Raw genomic sequence first — 19,556 nt, 5'->3', positions numbered from 1 at the left:
TGATGTCCACTGTGTCACGGTCTCTCCCTTCAGCCACCCTGCGTTTCAGGAATTGAGCACGTTTTTTTGTGGTCTGTGAAGAGGAGCGGCTTTCCGTCAACCATCACTCGCAACCTGGCCGGGTATAACATACGGTATTCCAAATGTAGATCTTGCAGCTGCCTTTTTCCTGCAATAAACTGCCGCCGATCCTCTTGTTCTTGTTGTGTAAAGTCTGGGTAAAGTGAGACCACCATGCCCTCATGATGTAGAGTTTTGAGTTCTCTAGCTCGTCGCAAAGCTGCATCGCGATCTCTGTAGTTTAATAGTTTGGCTATAATGGGATGCGGAGGGGAACCCAGAGGTGGGGGTCGCCAAGGAGCGATGTCCTCTCCACCACGAATTAACTTGAAAACGTGTCTCCTCCCAGCAGCTGGACAAGCAGGTGCTCTATGTATCCTTCCATATTGTCTATCGCAGTAGATTCAGCAATACCCACTATGTGTAGGTTATTCCTGCGGGATCTAGCCTCCAATACATCCACTTTCGCTTGCAGGGCAGCCAGCTCCTTGTCCATCCTAGCTTGACCGGTGGCCATTGCTGACTGGCTGTCCTCCACCCCCGAAATGCACCTCTCCGACTGATCCAGCCGTTCTGCATGCTTTTCCAGTCGCTCCGTCATTCTGTCCATTCTATAGGAGAGGGAATCTATTTTACTGTGTATCTGGGTCAGGCGTTCCAGCATTGCTGCCCAAATTTGCGGCAAATCGGGTTCCTCCCCCGATGACCTATCAGTTCCTCCAGCCATGCCAGTCTCTGTGCGGTCAGCCGCAGGGGCTTGCAACTTACGCTGGTCAAACTGCAATTTGGCTTGAGTTTTGTCTGCCCTGCCGATGTTGCACACTCTTGTGGCCATGTAGACTGCGCTTGTGGGATACTTTCACGGTGTCGACGCTCGGAGGGCCGCAAGTCCAGTCACCAATCTTCAGGAAGCAATACCGCCCACACCAGTTTGCCGTGCTTATAATCACCTCCGCCTCACCTCTCCACCCAGGATACTGGTTGACGCCTACCCCCCAGTCCACTCCAAGATGCACCGCCACTCACCGGGGAGCTAATAGCAATCCCACCACTCTGTTGCCTGTTCCGGGGCCTCCCTACTCAGTTCTAGGACGCAAAGCTGCCATCAGTTGTGGGACGCCCCGCGTCACTCCAAATTGGGGGCTGCCTCTGACACGCACCGCGCACTCCAATCTGGCTGTCCAACACATTCCACTTGCGTGGCCCTTCCTCTCTCCAGGCGCAGTGCCGCCTAGGTCTGATCACTCTCCGTCAGGCCCTCTGAGTTCGTGGCTGCGCCGCACCTGTTTTGCACCCACCTGGCGCCATGCTGCTGTTGGGCCACCACGATCCAGCCGCAGTTTTTACAGGCGTTCATCTTTGTCCTCCTGGGGTCAACTTCCCCCACGGGTCTGACCAACGTGTTGGCGGCAGTCTCTGCCCACTCTGACATCCTTTGCGTGCCCTGTCCAGCCGCTATCTTACTTTCTGGATTCTTTTAACGGAGGAGCCACCAGTCCATGCTGCCCCTCCCGCCGCGCTAACGTTAGGGCCGCTTCAGAGGCACGACTGGTCCCACGCTCTACATTAAACTTCTCAGCACCAGTCAACATGGGTCCCCACCTCCAGCGCACAATCTCCGGCGTCGGCCTAGATGATTATGGTTGTCAGTTCTATAGGATCGTAGGATTACTGTGCGGATTTTGAGGTGGCTGGCGGAGCTCCACTAAAACGCAGCTATCTTGTAGCCAGGCAAGCTCCGCCCCCATATAAAGTTTAATTTAAACAACAAACAAAAAGTGCAACACTTTCAGATGTCCTTTGTATCAGTTGGAAACTGCTCCATGCTACGCCATAAAGGGTTACAGCTGTATCCTCTGTATCTCCTGGCATAGAATGATCTGTTGAATTAATAAGATATCCGAAGGCCAAATTGAGGCTTCAGTGAGTCTTTGCTTCTCATCCAATTTTATCATGTAATTATTATCCTAGATATGGATTTAATGCGCAACTAAAGTAATAAGAACCAAAAGTAGTCTTTTTATTTTTATTTTAAGAAAACACCTCTTTTACAATCCATTTAGAGAAATGTACACATGATTTCCCAAATTAACCATTAGGATAACTATGAATTGTACTATGACCAGCAGAAAGAGAGCTCCCATAAGAGTTTACACTTTCAATCCACTGAGGACTGTTTTCCTACTCTCCCTTTGATAACCCTGCAATTGATGTGATATCTTCTCCTAAAGTCTGCCTCCGAGGGCACACTTTTTCCTTCTTCTACTTTGGTCACCTGCTGGTTTGTGCCCAAGGAATCCCTTCCTCCTTTAAAAGGATGCTCTACCCCTCCACTCCTTTGAGATGCTCTTGTTGTGCCTCTCTAGAAAGGTGGCCTCCTCCCTAAACCTAAAGCACTGCCATGGGAGCCAACCGAGACTTTACCTTTCTTCGCTGGCTCCTGTACCTTTGAGGCAGCACCAGTACATGTCCTGCAGGGCAAGTGGTTCACGAACTGGCAATCTCAGAGACTTCCCCACCATTTGTAAGTCTAGTGTCACGCCTTGTGATCAGTGTATTAGAGATTCTCCCTCCGCTACAACCTTGTTGAAGGTACTGCTATAGATTACATGGGTTGGGAGTTGTTTAGAACCAGTCTGTGGTCATTGGGTTAACTTTCAGAGGGGTTATCACTGATGTCAAGAGAGGACAACATTTTGTCCACTTGGGATATTAATGAAGCAAGTGTCAAAGGAGAGGTGGTTGTGGTAGGGGGCCAGATAAGGTGGTGGCTCACTAATATACACAATCCATGCCCCATTGGATGGTGGGATCTAGGTTATGACAGATGCCAGAAGCCAGGTAGGTTAAACTCCACCTTGACCGGAGTTTTGGTATAGCCTGAGAAACTTTGTTTCTTTTGCCAAGGTGACTTTTCATCACCGCTCCTGAATAGTGGTAGTGATGCTTTCAAATGGACTGCTACTAAACTATAGGAATACAATAACAGGTTGATAGGAAATGCTCTTACTGCAAGTTTTTATCATACCACTAGTAAAATTAGAATGCAATGAGTGTTTTTTTTCTAGCAGTGTATAATGTAATACTGATGTCTGCTGCTGTTTTATAATCTTCTTGTGCGTTCACTTACTACAGCAGTATTACATGCAGCATTTTTACTGTTCGGACTTTACTGACATACTATCTATTAAGTTAATGTACAGAGACATTTTGCTGTTGTGTTGTATCCTTTTCTAACTACCACATCATTGCATGTGACGTAGCCTAGACCTTTAGGCTCTTACTTAGGTTCTTACTTTTTAGCCTTGGATGGGTTCTCTTCAGAAATCTTGGTGCAACAAGCTATTAGTAGTCTGGAGCAGTCTTAACCATGCCACCTTGTGTTCCATTACAGGAGCTGCTCAGACAAGGCTGTGTGTTCCAGGAAAGGCATGGCTGGGAGAGACCGGGATGGTTTAACCCAAAGGGACAAGCACCGGTAGGTACTTGGCTACAGATATACAACCATTTGAAGCTGTGTGAAACATACTATCATGATGTATTGCATTGCCCTAACCAGGCCAAGCGTTCTGCATTAACATTAAAGGATTGGAGTGAGTATTACAGTAAGATGGCAGCCATTATAATGTTCCTGTGTAGAGTATTTGTGTCTTGTATTCTATTTGACACTGATGTAGCTGTGATAGTATCCAATCACTGTCCATATTTTGCCCATATCCTCTCGCTGAAAGTACCACCTAGTAGTACAAAGATGAGTCTGCAAATGTCCTCGGCTGACCAAGATGTTGGGTACTTAGCTTAACTGTATAGCTGGAAATAAGGACTAAAGTACTCTTGGGGGAATCAGTCCGGAGTCTAGCACTCCAGTTGTGCCAGACTGGACCTCAAAAGTATTTAGGATCAAATAACTCTTTCCCAAAGGCGGTAACCACATGTAGACAACTGTCCCAGGTTCTGGGTTCTTCTAGGTGTTGAAAGGGGTTAGTGCTGGCTGCAGGCCCAGACAAAACCACCTGTAATCCAAAGGTATATGTGTCCCAGTAGGAAAAATTACCTTTTTGCCTGAGTCTGCAGACTTATATTCTGGGGCACAGGAGTTGGCCAACTGCTTGTCCTCATCATAGTCTGGCAGGGTCTGGGATCCATAATCTCTCTGGATACCATGCTAGCTGCCAAACCCAAGGCTGATGGGGGCGGATGTTCCACAAATGCTGGATTCTTCTTATGAGGAACAAGGGAATAACATAGGCCAGGTTTAAGACCAAAAGGTCACCTGGTGGTCTTTGAGAGTGTGTTGGCCAGACAGAATCTCCATTCTTGAGGGTTCTTATTGCACCTTCACTTTATAAATTGCTGAAGCCTCTCTCTCTGGTGAAGGATCTCTGAGCACTTTTGCTGGATCTGGCAGCTCTTCTCTTAGACTGAGTTGGGAAAATCCTTTTGGGCATAATATGCAGGAAACAGCCTGCCAGACAACAGCAGGAGGCCATTCAGTAGCATGTCCCTTGGAAAAACGTGGTTCTGGTTTGAAGGGAGAAGTGCTTAATTTGTGCTTGTGGTATCCGGTGCAGAGCACTGCCACTTATTTTTAGGGGCCAGGGATTATTTTTCTGCCTCAATCATTTACTGCGATCAAAAGACACATATAGGAAAGACAGAGGAAGAGAAAAACGAAAAAGCGTCACAAATGGAGAAAGCAGAAAGCTTCAAGAGTGAGCTGAAGGGGAAGGGAGTGGCTGTAAATGGATAGAAGAGGCCAGAGATGGCTTCAGGATTACGCTGCCTTTGCATTCCGTGTTCTCAGATTTAATTGTAGCAGCTGTGTGTTTAAGAGGAGGGCAGTGGGCACCGGCACGTTTTTATTTACAAATTAAGCACTGGAAGGAAGACATTCATTCCACAGCTCCATTTGAAGAAGCATCGGTTTGTGCTTGCAGGTCCACAGCTCTATTCAAAGAAGCATCAACTTCTGCTTGCAGGTCCACAGCTCCATTTTAAGAAGAACGAGGCTTGTGTTTGCATGGCGTGTTTCTTTTTAGCTGCTTGAAGGGCTGGAGTGGAGATCTGGTTTATATTCTCAGTTTGAGGCAGTTGGGCAACCACTCTTTGGGTTGGTTGTAATGTTTTAAAAGGTTTGACACGTGTTAGTCAGGCTTGATGCATATGTACCTGCACTTCCTCTCCCTCCAAGGTCTAGATGAGTATTGCATAGCCACAGAGCAGCCCTTCTGTGAAGGACATTATGTTGCTAGGCAGAAAATGCCTAGCTTTGCTTCCAGTCTTCTGTGGACTGGTCAAGTGCTGTTAGTGGGCAGATTCTACTAGTTACTTTTGAAAAAGGCTGGCCAGACAGAAAAGGAGGAAGAAGTAGTGGGTGGATGGCTGTGAATTAGTGTGGTTGAGCCTTCTGGCGCACATCCTCTATTGTGTAACATGCAGCCCTGTTTTAAAAGATACACGTGGGGTGGAGGGGACAGGACCGTGCAGTCCTTCCCTCATAGGATGCCGGCACCTGTGCATTATAGACCTATTCTGTGCAGGCCTCATTGTCTCATTGTACGTTCTACAGATTCATTACAGCCAGTACTGGGCAGTCCTTGCTGAGCCCTGTGCAAGTGGTTGTGAGACAGCACTGCAGAGGTCACAGGCTTCAGTAGAAGGTACTAGAGGTCATGTTCTGATTACTTCAATGGAACCTGCACCTATGCATGACAAGACACTGACAGCACACTGCATACCTCAGTCAGCCATATGAAAATCATCAGACATGGTAGACAATTTGGCACAGGCAGTTTGCAATAAGTTTCACTGGACTCTGCACAGGAACATGGCAGCTGGTACAGTTTATTGGGCCGTATGAATATTTCCAGGCTAACCGTATAGTCCATATTTCACAGATCCTTAAAACAAGTGCATGCCTGACAGTTTTCTGAAGACCTTGGTGGCCTCTGCACAGTAGTCACAACAGTGCAGTTTACACTGGACAGACCTCAAAATGCATTAGTGGGAAGGCTGACCTGAAGTTTGTGCAACAGGCATTATTGTGCAGATCTTGTTGGCCCTCTTACCACAGCTGGTACTGTGCAGGCCTCACTGTTCCTCCAAGAAGGACTGTGCAGGGAGGAAGTCTTTTGGTTTGGATATCCACAGAGGATGGCAAGGCAGCCATCTTTGCATCACACAGCATTCAAGCTGAGCTGGAAACCCTTGCACACAGTAGATTTTCATCATATGTGTGGAAGCTTTGCCGAAGCATATTCGCTTCATTTTTGCGTTCTCACCAGGGCCTGGAGTGCGGCAGCTGATTTCCTTGTTCGTGCTCTTGGCATAGGTGGATGTGGCCCTCAGTAGCTCACGAAGATCTGATACTTTGGATTGGCCCAGCTGCCTGAGCAGCTCTGGAAGACTCACAAAGGCAGTGGTTTGGGTTGCTATGAAGAAGTATTTTATAGGACATGAGTAGTTTTTAAAGGAGATGTCTAACCACGTTGTGTTATGACCTCTGATGCATTAATGGAAATAAAAGTACCATGGCAGTATCATAGGACACAGTCTCTGTGGACCTTTGTCTCCCTCTCACGTCGAAGCATCTAAGAGCCTCAGGTGCTCTAGCAGGACAGCTCTCCTAGGATACAGCACCAGTGGGACTCGGATATTTACACAGGACACAGTCTCTGTGGACCTTTGTCTCCCTCTCACGTCGAAGCATCTAAGAGCCTCAGGTGCTCTACCATGGACAGCTCTCCTAGGATACAGCACCGGTGGAACTCGGATATTCATACAGGACACAGTCTCTGTGGACCTTTGTCACTCTCTCACGTAGAAGCATCTAAGAGCCTCAGGTGCTCTACCATAGACAGCTCTCCTAGGATACAGCACCAGTGGAACTCGGATATTCATACAGGACACAGTCTCTGTGGACCTTTGTCACTCTCTCACGTAGAAGCATCTAAGAGCCTCAGGTGCTCTACCATGGACAGCTCTCCTAGGATACAGCACCGGTGGAACTCGGATATTCACACAGAACACAGACTCTGTGGGACTCTGGCATTCTTGCAGGACACACCTCTAAAGGGCTTGAATGCTCTCAAGTGCACTTCACTGGCGCTGGACGAGTATTCAGGCCAGTCTCACAGGCCAGTGGAGTGCTGCCTTGTGGTGACAAGACACAGTGGGCTCCCAGCTGAAAGAGCTCAGCTGCTGAGGGACAGCCCCTAGGAGAGGGAGCGGCTGGCTCCTCAGTGACTGGTTCATGCTGTTGCCGGTCCAGTGTCTTTTCTGGTCCATTAGAGGACAGTTCTCCCTGCTGAGGCTTACGCTGCCACCTCGGACAGAACCTCCACTCATGCTTTTTGTAGGTTCATGCACGTTAGCAGCCATTACTGTGGTGCAATGACTGACACCTGCATTTACCATTCTTGGCTGCTGCCGGTGAACATCACACTAAATGTTGTGTGCAATAATTAAGACGAGTGGTCACAGAGTTCACATATACTTAAGTACCACAACTCACATTTGCCACCTTCAGGACTGTACAGTTTCTCAGGCCTTTCAAACTGTATGAAACCAACTAAGTAAGGTCATGGGATATTGTTTTATGTCTCCGAATAAATATTGTTCCATGTGTTCTCATAGAGTGAATCACTGCCTTTGCAAGAGCCCTCTTGGCACTATTAACCTTTCTTATGATACTTATGTCAAGCATTGCTAGTGTTTACAACAAATGGAACAATGTTTGTGCTGATCCAAACCTTGGTGGAACCTTTAAATATTAAAAACCTCAGAAATACCAAATATACAGTCTCGTATCTATGATGATTTTATATAGAGAGGATGTTGTGACACGGTGATGGAGTCCATGAGACGGAAACTCCATCAGTGCTCTATCACAAACTGTTCTACAGCGCCCATGAGAACAGTGAGGTAGTATTTTTGACAAAACACCTTTTCTCTTACTTCCAATCCATCTCTTGCGAAGCCTTTGTGGTGTCGCCCTAGTTACTGGCCCCCTACACACATAGGGACTACAACGCGAGGGGGCAGCGGCTAATGAAGACACAGGACGCACTCAGATTAGATATGGGCGTAAAGACCCCGACCGGTCTACGACCCTTTTATTTATCATTTCTGGCCACGCCTGCCAGAGGGTGGTTTCAATTCACATCCGAGTTATCAGGACATGGTTTCAGTCCAGGTAGCTGACTGCGGCTGTGTGTAGCCCAACAATAAAACATTATTCAGTAAACATTTCCGGGACGTAGCACCAAACAGAACCACCCTCAGTTTCTTAAGTTGGTGCTAATATAGCGGTATTGGTGCTGAGCACCCACCGTATGGGGGGGGAGTCTTTGTGTACAGCGATAAGGACCAGTTGGTCGTGAAAGTCATTAATCTATCACAAGTAGAGACTGAATGGGGAGTTAAAGGAAGCTTTGACTTACTTGGGGAAATTGCTTCCATTTCCTTTTGAATCCAACAATAAAAAAAATATACAAACAAAACTTTGTTTTATATAAAAATCAAGCCGCGTCAGAGGTGGTTCCTTCTGAGTCCACCTGTTTCTACAAAATTGTTTGTGTTTACGATCTGATTGCAGCTTAATGTCACCAACAGTTTAAAAGTAAATGTGTCTGGAGTTACAGCAATGCAATTTTAAAGAGACACAGCCTAAGACAGTTAGGCCCTCATTACAACCCTGGCGGTCAAAGACTGCCAGGGCTGTTTCGACGGTTGCACCGCCAACAGGCTGGCGGTGCAAACCTTGGGATTATGACCACGGCGGAAGCGGCACGGTCGCACCGCCGGGACCGTCAGTTTACCGCTACGTTGGTCCCGGAGGTTTACCGCCACGTTGGCCCCAGCGGTTGTAATCCTCCCGCTGCCGAGGGGATTACGAGTCCCACTCCTGCCAGCCTTTTCATGGTGGTAGGAACCGCCATGAAAAGGCTGGCCGAAAGGGGAGTTGTGGGGCCCCCTGCCACGGCCCCATGGAGCTTTTCACTGTCTGCATAGCAGGCAGTGAAAAGCGCGCCGGGCGCCGGGTGCCGGGTGCAGTTGCACCCGGAGCGCACCGCCGCAACACCACCAGCTCCATTTGGAGCCAGCTCCCATGTTACGGCCGACCACCGCGGAAGTGCGGCCGCATTGGCGGGCGCGCAGAGGTTACAACTTGGCGGGCGTAATGAGGGCCTTCGTGCCTTCAAGAGTGTCTTAGACAGCACAGGCCTCCAGATATATCAAAGTGCCCGGGTAGGCGCAGCAGATGTGGCAGGCACTTTACAGTGTGCAATCAGCATCAGTGACTGTCTCCAGGAGGTTGGAGGAGACCTTAAAAACCCTCATGATTGGTGAGCATCAGTCATGTTAGGCCCCAATATAAACTTACTCTTACAATCATAACATCTCCTCGACTCAGGCATACCAGGCTAGTGGCAGCCGCTAAATGCTGACAGTCATAGCCCCAAACAAGGGCATACTGACATTTTACACAGGCCCTGCATCGCAAGTAAATGCAGATGTCGACCTCAAGGAGGACAGGATGCGTGATGTGAAGGTGCCAGTGCAGTAATGTGGGGACTCTGATATGTGTTACTCTGACCCCTGATGCGTGACACTTGGCAGAACTGTCAGGGTGGCAGCTTTGCCTTGACAGATTTGCTCGAGGCTACAGTTTACCAGCTCCCATCATGCATTGGTAAGTCACTGTCTCTCTCCATTCTACTAATCAAAATAGCAGAAAGTATTTGCTCACGTCACAGGTTTCTGTCTGGCATTAGTAGGGCCACACTGTGCTCAGAGGGGTGTAGATAATAGCTACATAAAGAAGCCAATGTAAAATATATAGTGCAGTTTGTTTTTAATGTGAACATTTTAGAAAAAAATACATAGAGTGAATTTTTTGGGTAGGAGTCGGTCTGTTCACAGCCTACATGGAGGTGGAAAAGAGAGGTCCCAAATTAATACCATTCACCAAGGGCCCTGCAGCATTGGAACATGGCAGCGAGGCCCATGGGACGCTCGCCCCCCCACAGAGGCTCGCAGCTCTGCAGTTTGGAACATGGCTGAACCTTGGCTGTGAGCCCAAAGTAAGGTGTTCCACTACAGGGTCAGATTGGGACCAATCAACAGGGTCACACTGCGGTTCCAAAATGAGCCATGGAAAAAATGCGTAAACCAGCCCTTCGGCTCTTCAATATCTTTTCTTTCTTCCTTCCTTCCATCCACTCATCCATTCATTCTCTCTTTCCTTTTCTCCCTCTCTCTAATTGCTGTCTACCTTCCCTCTCTCTCACTCCTCCCTCTCTCACTTTCCCTCTCTCTCACTCCATCTCTCTCTCTCTCTCTCCCCCTTCTCTCTCTCTCTTTCTCTCTCTCTCTCTCTTCCTCTGTGTGTGTCTCTCTCGCTCCCCCTCCCCCCTCCCTCTCCCTGTGCCTGCTGCAATTATCCTCCGGTAGATAGGGAAGAGACACAGGCACCAGGAGTGGCCACGGGCTTTCAAAACTGGCTTCCACGGGCTCCAGCGCACCAAGGAAATGCTGGTGAAATATCCAGTGGATTATAAGGCCTGTCTGGCCCTGCCCATGAAATGGCCTATGAATGCATGAAAGATTGGTTGTATCAGGGAGAATAATTTGAGAAATGTATGGTCAATTTAGCTTTTTGACTTGTTTAAGACCGGTAGCATTGGCCAAGGCCAAACTTCCCACCCACTATACTCTGCCTCTCTATCAGTCTCTTGATCTACCATTTGCTCAATTCAATCTTTACTAACTTCATGTTAACTCATCACACCTGTCTTTTTCATCTCTCCCTCCATCTGCTTCTCCAGCGTTCTTTTTCCATCTCCTCTCCCTGTCTCCAGACTAATTTTGACCCTCTCTTCTCCTGCTAACCCTTCTCATCTTCCTTCTTTTACCCTCTTTTTCCCCTTCTTATTTTGCACAGGATGATGGGTGAATGTGTTATTTACAGTAAAGTTATCAGAAAAGATTTTTTTCTTTTTTACTCCCCTCTAGTCTTTATTTTTTATGTATTTTTTTTCAAACCTTTTCCGTTAGTGTTTTCTTTGTTATTAAGTGGTCATGGAGAATTCCATCATTTGTCCGTAAGGCCCTTTTTGTGCAGTTCTTCTGCCGCCGAGTCAGTGGTGTAACAAAGGCCCCCACAGCCACTGCGGTGCGTGGAGGGGGGCGAGCTCCAGGGGCCCCCCTCCGCACAGTACTTTGGCTGATTGCTCTGAAGTGGTGGCCCTCCATTTACTTTGCAGGGGGCTCCCCTCAAGTTTCATTACACCAGTGAACACTTCCCAATGAGATCAGGGGCGGCAATTCTTTGGTATGAAACTGCTAGTCTATGTCCCATATGCCAGTACAGCTTTTAACATGAAAATGCTAGCTGCATGCACCTGCAGCTCGCCTGTGAGATCATTGTGGCTTGATGCAGGAGTCAAAAGCAGACCCCACTCAGTGGTCAGTACTCCTTAGCTGGACCTTCTTGTACACCCTGCTTCTTCCCTTCACCTCCCACAAGAGGCTGCTGTTAACTGTGCTTCTCTAACGCAGCAGCTCATCCAAGCTTCACTGTCACCTGCTTAGGCTTGGAATCGTATGATGGAAAAAGATGGATGTCATGATGTGCCTGTCCAGGCCAGCCCACTGTCATGCTGCACATGAGCTTGAGCCTACCTGACTTTGTGAACCTGGTCAGACTGACTTTGTGCACACAAAACCTCAAGACGCAGAGACCCTCCTTTTATGGTCCACGCAGTACTATGACAAGGCTGCAAGGTCCAAGGCAGTGGTCCCCATTCCCCTGTGCCTCACAGCGCTGAATCATAGCAGCAAGGCCTAGTTTAGGGGCTGTTGGGTTCTCTCTTGCATCTTTAAGCACTGGAGTCTGCAAGAGGCGACTCACTGGTGTGTCGCCCCATGGTGGGGAGCTTACGTGGGTCCACAATCTGTGTGAATGCCGTGCTGCTGAATGGCGGGTTGTGAATTACCCAAGGATGCCTAGCCTTTATTCTACCTTATTTTACTGCAAGTCCTGTCTCTTTATTTCAACCCTACTGGTTCTATCTCATTCTAGCTTGCTCCCTTTCTCTCTGTTTATTACCCCTTTCTCTCTCCTTCGTTCTCTTTTCTATCTTTCTCTACCTTGATTTTAGACATGTCCCTTAGATGAAAATTAGATCCCGGTCCCCAAAAACCACCTGCAACCACGACACTAATTAAGCAGTGCTCCATTGCACCTTTGAACTAATCTCTCACACAATGGATACCCCACAACCTTGAACCTTTCCAGAAGATTCCAGAGCCTTCACCGAATGAGCACACTGCCTTATGAGAACCATCTCTATGCTTTCACGGATGTAAATTTTCAAATCATTACCATTGATTCTCAAATGTGATCTTGCTAGTCTTTTGCCATTGTGGCAATGCGACTGTATTCACACAAGCCAATCATCACATATCAGTCTCTGCCATTTCAGTTCTGGCCTCCACCTAAAGCAATGTCAGTTCTTTATGACAGCAGCACCATATAGAGCACTTTAAGAACTGATCCTTCTTGCCTCCCTGCCTTGAACTCTAGGGAGCCTCAAGCCACTCTGCCACTTCCCTAAATCCTGCCGCTTCACATATCTTGTGAATTTAGCACCAAGGGCCAGATGTATCAAAGGGTTTTACCCATTCTGTGTCTATGGGAAAATGTGTTCTTACATATGGCCCCAAAGGCTCTAATTCAGTCATTCACGTTACTGCTTATATCTGTTTTGCTTGTTTACCTACAGATTCTGGATTACGATTACTACGGTGCATATGACAACGCGCCTCACAAGCACTACACCTACAACCAAATGCTGGAGCAGGAATACACTTTCGAATTTCCCCCTCATCAGGATGTGGTTTGTATGCAGAAATGAATGTAGTCACAATTATTTTAGTTCTGCAGTTGCCCTGGGTAGCAGCAGTTTCTCCAAGTACTCATGTTGTCATCATTAGCCAAGTAAAAATCGTATTGATTTTTATGTATTTATATCATTTTATAAAATGCAACCCTCATCTTAAGTGGGAACTTTATGCAAAGAAAATGAATATAAATATGAAAAATACAGTATGTATTAAAAGCAACAGAAAGAACAACAAATGAACATTGAGAGAAAGTACAATGTTTCGCAAGTTATCTCATAACAACTGATGTGGAAAATGTTTGAAGCAACTTTTGGGAAGATCTAGTATTAAAGCATTATCACCAGAGGCAGGAAGGGATCTTGGTAGTTAGGATGCTGATGGACTATGCCCTGTTGTAACAGTTTGTATGCTTTAGCCTGGGAGTTTCCAAACACATTATGGCTTTATTGCGGGTGAGCCTGGATTCCTCTTCAGAAGCACACTATGTTGGGCAGGTAATTTTTTCCATTGTTAACAGTAAAAGAGGAGACTACTTATCTAAGAACCGGTTCATAAAAGGTGAACTACTAGACATAATACTAGACAGACCGCCAGGCTGAAGCAGTGATGTGCCTAAAGTCTGATTATAAACCTTGGCAGGAGGAGATGGTGGCACAGTACTGAATTTGGCTCCTCTTTCACCTAAAAACAGATTGTGCCAGTTATGCAAGTTTGGTGCCACGGCCAAACTTGAAGAAATGGCCACATAACTAGCTTCATAAGCGGTGAAATGTACACCCGAGGCATAGCAACATTGAATTTGCTACCTGTCCCTTTCATCAGTCTAGAGCTTAGGTCTGTGGCACACTCCAGTTCTATCCTGTTGCCCATGTTCTTGCCCACTTCATGCTCCCCCAACAACCATGACTCAATGCTTTTGAATCTCTTATTCAGGGGTTAAAAGGGGACATCCTCAGATAAAGGCCCTTTCGTAATTTCCATGCCGGCCGCTCCTGCATTAGTAATTCATGTAATTTGTAGAGTTAATGCCATCTGCAAGGGAACCTACATGTTTGCAAGTGCATATGACCAATAAAGTAGACCATGTTCTGCACCTCCCACAGTCAGCAAATATTGAGAACTTCTCATGTGTATGAATTGCCTCCACTTCTGCCGTGTTGTAACGCTTTGTCTCATACTGCAAACATAATTATCACCAACTGAGTTCTCAATTGATCCAATTTCTGCTAGGCAGATCCCACTCCGCAGATCCCACTCAGGGTGAAACCTACATGCGCTGCTCGTAACAGCCCAAAAGGGCTGTTCGGCAATAGGCAATGGTTTCCACTGTTCTGCATGAAAGGCCTTCGGGCTTTTGCCTACAAGTTTAAACATTTTTATAAAAGTAGTGCCTCCCATTTCCCTGAAAGACCGTATTACAGGCATGACTAATGGAGAATTATGGTTGGCAATTTTGCCAAATGCTTAGGTCTCTTTATAAACATGAGATGAAGTGGCGAAATCGCCTTCAAACGGGCAGGGGCGTAGCTTGGTCAGTAAGATCTGGGGTGGGATGGTGCTAGCTTCAGATTTCCCAAGAGTCACACTGGGCTATCTTGTTAAAACACATTTTATGAGAAGCAGGACATGAGGGCGGCTTAAGGGGGGTGGGAAGAGAGAGGAGTGCAGATTGTTAAAGGTATTTAAAACACAATTACATTCAAGTTAGCTAAGGACCTGATTTAGACTTTGACGGACGAGTTACTATGGGAATCATAATACTGCAGACTGGTTATTTGTCACGTTTGTGATGGAGTAACCCATACCCCAAACTCTAAATGAGGCCCTATGTTTTCGAGGCGAGACGAGAGAGTGTTTTTGTTTTTTCTCTTTATGCCTATAAAAATCTAGGTTGAAATCTGACAGACTACTGATACCTGACTGATGGCACCTGTTCCCAACTATTTACTACAGAATTCATTTTTAGGGGGTGTAACACCCCCAAACACCCCCAAAGCTAGGGCCCTGCAAACGAGATTCCATCCTCACTTGAACGGTGTCATGGACAAATACATCAGCAACTCAAAACGTGGCTTTTCTCCCCCCCTCCAGCATCTCTGACCCAGCAGTTTCCATTGAGAGGTAGGACACCCTATTTAGGGTCACAGTGAGCTCCATAAATATAGTTCATTCGTTTGTCCAACTTTGCCAATTAATATGAGGTCACTTCACATGAAGGCCAAGACATTCAGATGTTGCCAAATAAAAGAAAGTCACTAACCTTTATCTGGATGCCGAGCTCTTTGGCAGCACCATATCCAAGTTAGTTTCTGGAAAACAAGCATGGCATTGAATGATGACTGGCCGAAGTTCAACAGCCAACCTTGTAGTCCTCAGCAGAAGACCCCCAAAAGTGAATTTTGAGATTGGAAGGAATATGCTTCCAAGCTTGGGATAATGTGATGAAAGAGATCACTTTTATGATTGGCCCACGAGGAAGGACATGATAAGGGAACAACCATAATGGTGAAGACCCTTCTTAGTGACTGCTGATCTCACAACACATTTATTAGTTTTAAAATATGATTGCTGTAGTCTGATGCCTTTTGCAGCTGAAATGCGTGTTCAGTACTGGCCTCTTAAAAGTCATATTAAAGTTGGACCTAACAAGAGCTTGGCTATTGCCCAGTTCGTGAAAAATAGTCAAACGTCTATTGATCTTTTTTCTTTGGTGTGCTAGACTTTTTAGAATATGTCCTTCTCTGCCATTTTGTTTGTAAGTGATTTCATAGAAAAACAATCCATGGAATACTATTATTGAGAAACCATTTTACCTATACTGGTAAATGGTAATTTTCAAAATTAATAGCATTTACTATTTCATACAAACCAATTCCTCGAATGCTTTTTTATTTGAAACAGGCTATTGAATGCGTATTCTTTAAGCTGTACATGCAATGGCTGCGGATTTTACTTTCAGAATCATTTGTGTTGAAGGTATTTATTTCAGTACTTTATTTAAAGGAAACTTATTTCAGATTTATATCTTTCACGTTGTCAAACATCCATTGCAGACCCCTCGCAATCCCTAAACAACATCAATCTCTGTCCCTTAAAAAACTCTCACCACACCTAAACTTCACCCGTCCTTGAACCATAAAAGCTCTTTCTACCCGTAAACTCCAGCTATTCCAGATACCTAAAAAACCCTCACTACACCTAAACTACACCCATCCCTGAACCATATTAGCCCTTCCTACCCCTACACTCCACCCATTCTTGAACTATGAAAACCCTCATTCCCCCTAAGCTCCACCCATTCTTGAACCCCCAAAATGTTTTCTTTAGTTGTCGATTTATTTGTATTCTCTTAAAATTGCCTTCCTTAAAATTGGATTTCCACAATTTTACATCCTCCAATTTGGTTTCCAATTTTCGTTTTGTCATTAATTCACATACATCAGTGATTTCCCCAATATCCATATCTAAAATATTATATCAGAGCTGTTCATAGGTTACTCATGAGTGCCAGATCTATAAAGGAATCTGAGGATATCCAAATGAGATACATTAACAAAAAATGAATCTAAATGGAAACCATTTACATAGTTTGCTTTCTAAAAGTCTGGCGTGGATCCACCCAACCTGCTAGATCAATAGTAGGTCCCTTGGCTTTAGGAGATGTGGATTCACCCAATTTCAAGTTATGGGGATACTAAATGACTTAATTAATGAGTTGGAGAATGCCATTAAATTGATAGCTAGTAAGTAAAATGCACTGCTATTCAGGCAAAAGACCCTCTTAGAATTCCAACAAAACTCATGTTGATAATGACAGTACATTTTTAAATTTGGTTTCTCACATTTCCACTGCCGGCTCTGTTGAGAGGCAGTTTTATAAATAGGCCTGATTGATTAAATTTGTGACATCAACTCTCAAATAAACAGGAATCCAGTAGGAAAGACACATTTGAAGAGACTGGAGAGAACTTGTGTGCTTTAAGTGTGAAATGATACGCATGTCTCTGCAAAGGACCACCTGCTCTTCTTGGTATTTCTGCTCTACATAGTTATTTTCTTGACAGTTTTGAAGAGGTTTCTATTTATAAACCTTGGGTTGTTTTTCTGCATTAAACTCCAGCATGTTTCACATCCTCAGTGATACAATAACTGATACACAAGTATTGCTATAATCCTGGTTGGCATTTTGCACCTGTAGGTTCTTGCACACAGTGGCATCTTGCTGAAAGATCAGTTGCTCTCCTTTCCCTGCATTATGAATGACCGTTTTTTATGCAAAGGTTTATCACGTTTTATGTGCTGTCAGTTTTTACCCTTATGAGAACTAAGGAAGCATAAGTTTGTGATTGGAACAGGATCGCAATGTTCAAGTAGGGGACGAAAGAATAAACTTTGGGTCTCTCTTCTGCAGCTTGCAGATCATTCCTGCTGCACTGGACTGCGATCAAGCACAATACCAAACTGGTGAAGTAAAATCTTGGCTTTTCGTTGTCATGCCCAGTGCTTAATTTGTGCTTGTTGTTTCGGGTGCAGGGCATTTATTTTTGAGGGCTGGCACTTATTTTTCTGCCTCAAGCATTTGCTACGAGCAGAAGACATATGTGAAAGACGGAGGAAGAGAAAAACGAAAAAGTGTCACATACGGAGCAAGCAGAAAGCTGTAAGAGTGAGCTGAAGGGGCAGGGAGTGGCTGTAAATGGATTAAAGAGGCCCGAGATGGCTTCAGGATTACGCTGCCTCAGTATTCCGTAATCGCACATTTAATTGCAGCAGCCACAGGTTTAAGCGAAGGGCTTTGGGCACCGGCACGTTTTTATTTACGAATTATGCACTGGTCATGCCCACCCCTGTGCGACACCTGCAACACTAGAGGAATAATTGCCCATCACTTTAATCCAGGAGAAGCAAACTAGAAGCTGACTGGCCTCCCTTACTGAGTCCTGTACATCTCCTGTGCTGTTCACTGTTTAAGGACAGCCGTAGGGAATGTTTCATGGATGCTCAGAGCTCACCCTTTGTTTTTAAGTGATTGTCCAGTGGTGTCTCACAGTTCCCAGTGGTATCACTGGAGCCAATGCTGCATGCGTGGCGTTAAGCATCAAGAAACTATTCAGCGAGCTGCTTCTGTCTAAGCATCTTTAAATGCAAATAAGAGAAATTGAAGGCATGGCTGATACAGGATTGCACATTTCATATTTTGATTCAGTCTCGGTGCAGATCATTGGATTTGCCCAAGCCTGAAATTGTAAATATGCAAATCAGTGAGCAATGTCCTGCATGGTGCTCTTGCAATTGCATGTCCTCCTGTTACTCGACCACCATTCCCCCATTCACCACTATATTTCAAGGGTTTTGTAATGCAGGATCACCAGACCCCACGCAATACACTTTTCATAGTACTACAGGCCATATTCAAAATGCTCCAGGTCCAATACGTTTCCTCTGTAACACACACTATATCCTTTTACATTTGCACATTTTAAATGCCTGGAACAATCACTGTTGATGGAAGATTCTGTGTCACTGCCCGGGCAACTGATACCTTCAGTACGAGGACCAACTCTGAAAGCAAAGCGTGTAGTCCATCAACATAGTTTGGTTCTATGTAATTCCACTTCCTATTGTTAATGAGTGTTATAGTTTTTATATAGAACAAAGATTTGTGTTGTTAATTACTCCAACAACATCTCAGTCATGTCATTTGAGGCAAAGATATCGGAGAAGAGACAAATCATCAAAATCAACTGTTTTCTTCAATCAGAGGACTAACCAGCACTTTCCAGTTGGTCTGCGGATTTGAGGCGAGAAGGGAAAGAGTTCTAGCACAAGTGGGACATCGACTACGGAATCCGCATTTCCTCTGTGGGATTGCCATCACTATGTATGTGGATTGAGCATGTGTTACAGCTTGATTTCTTAGAACACCACTAGGTCTTTGGAACACTCCATGTCGACAGGACATCATGTTTGCAGCCCTTCAGGTTTCAGTATGATTTGTCCAATTCAAGCAAAGAAAAGCAATGCAGGGGTGTTTTAACCTAAAGCCTGGCACAAGTGTGAATCACTTACCACATGTAATTACCTGTCAAATGTAAACACCAAATGTGAGAAATATTGCAGCAACTGACTGCTTCAGTTTGGACTGATTGACTTCTGATGATTTGCAGCTAGATCAGCACAGCCAGAGCATTGGTAAATATTCTGCAAGGGTCCCACTCCAGGCACATCTGTTGCGTAGAGAGCCCGGCCAGTGGACGTGACCAGCAGAGAATTGAATAGTGCCACCACTGGAGGAGCAGTAGTACCTTTCTGGCAAAGTCTGACCTTCTGCACATAGTGAGGGATGGTTGGTGGGTGCAAATGGTCGGTGGAAGGAAGTAATCCAGAAGTAAACTGCATACCAGCACAGCCAATGAGTGGAGGCTCAACGGATCGAAAAAAAAGACCAATCAAAAGCTAAGGGGGTCAAACCAAATAGGATTTGGGGTGATGTATAGAAGGGATCTTGGTTATGGGGGCAGGTACTATGCTGATAAAAATGATGCTATATGGGGAATCAGCAAGTGGAATTCATCGGGGAGGATCCT

The 19,556-nt window shown here is 45.6% G+C and overlaps 1 protein-coding gene across 2 annotated transcripts in view; it reads left to right on the top strand.

The window, feature by feature from the left end:
• SARDH (sarcosine dehydrogenase) overlaps positions 1-19,556 on the top strand; it is a 460,574-nt gene that overhangs the window by 319,149 nt on the left and 121,869 nt on the right. For both annotated transcript variants that reach the window (XM_069241559.1, XM_069241560.1), the window contains exons 12-13: positions 3,455-3,538; positions 12,849-12,962. In XM_069241559.1, the coding sequence (XP_069097660.1) occupies positions 3,455-3,538; positions 12,849-12,962 (198 nt within the window). The remainder of the gene's footprint in view (positions 1-3,454; positions 3,539-12,848; positions 12,963-19,556) is intronic.

This window comes from Pleurodeles waltl, chromosome 6 (genome assembly GCF_031143425.1).
Source record: "Pleurodeles waltl isolate 20211129_DDA chromosome 6, aPleWal1.hap1.20221129, whole genome shotgun sequence".
In the NCBI taxonomy this organism is placed as follows: domain Eukaryota; kingdom Metazoa; phylum Chordata; class Amphibia; order Caudata; family Salamandridae; genus Pleurodeles; species Pleurodeles waltl.
The sequence above is the reverse complement of the archived record's forward strand: the minus strand, read 5'-3'. Positions and strand labels throughout refer to the sequence as shown.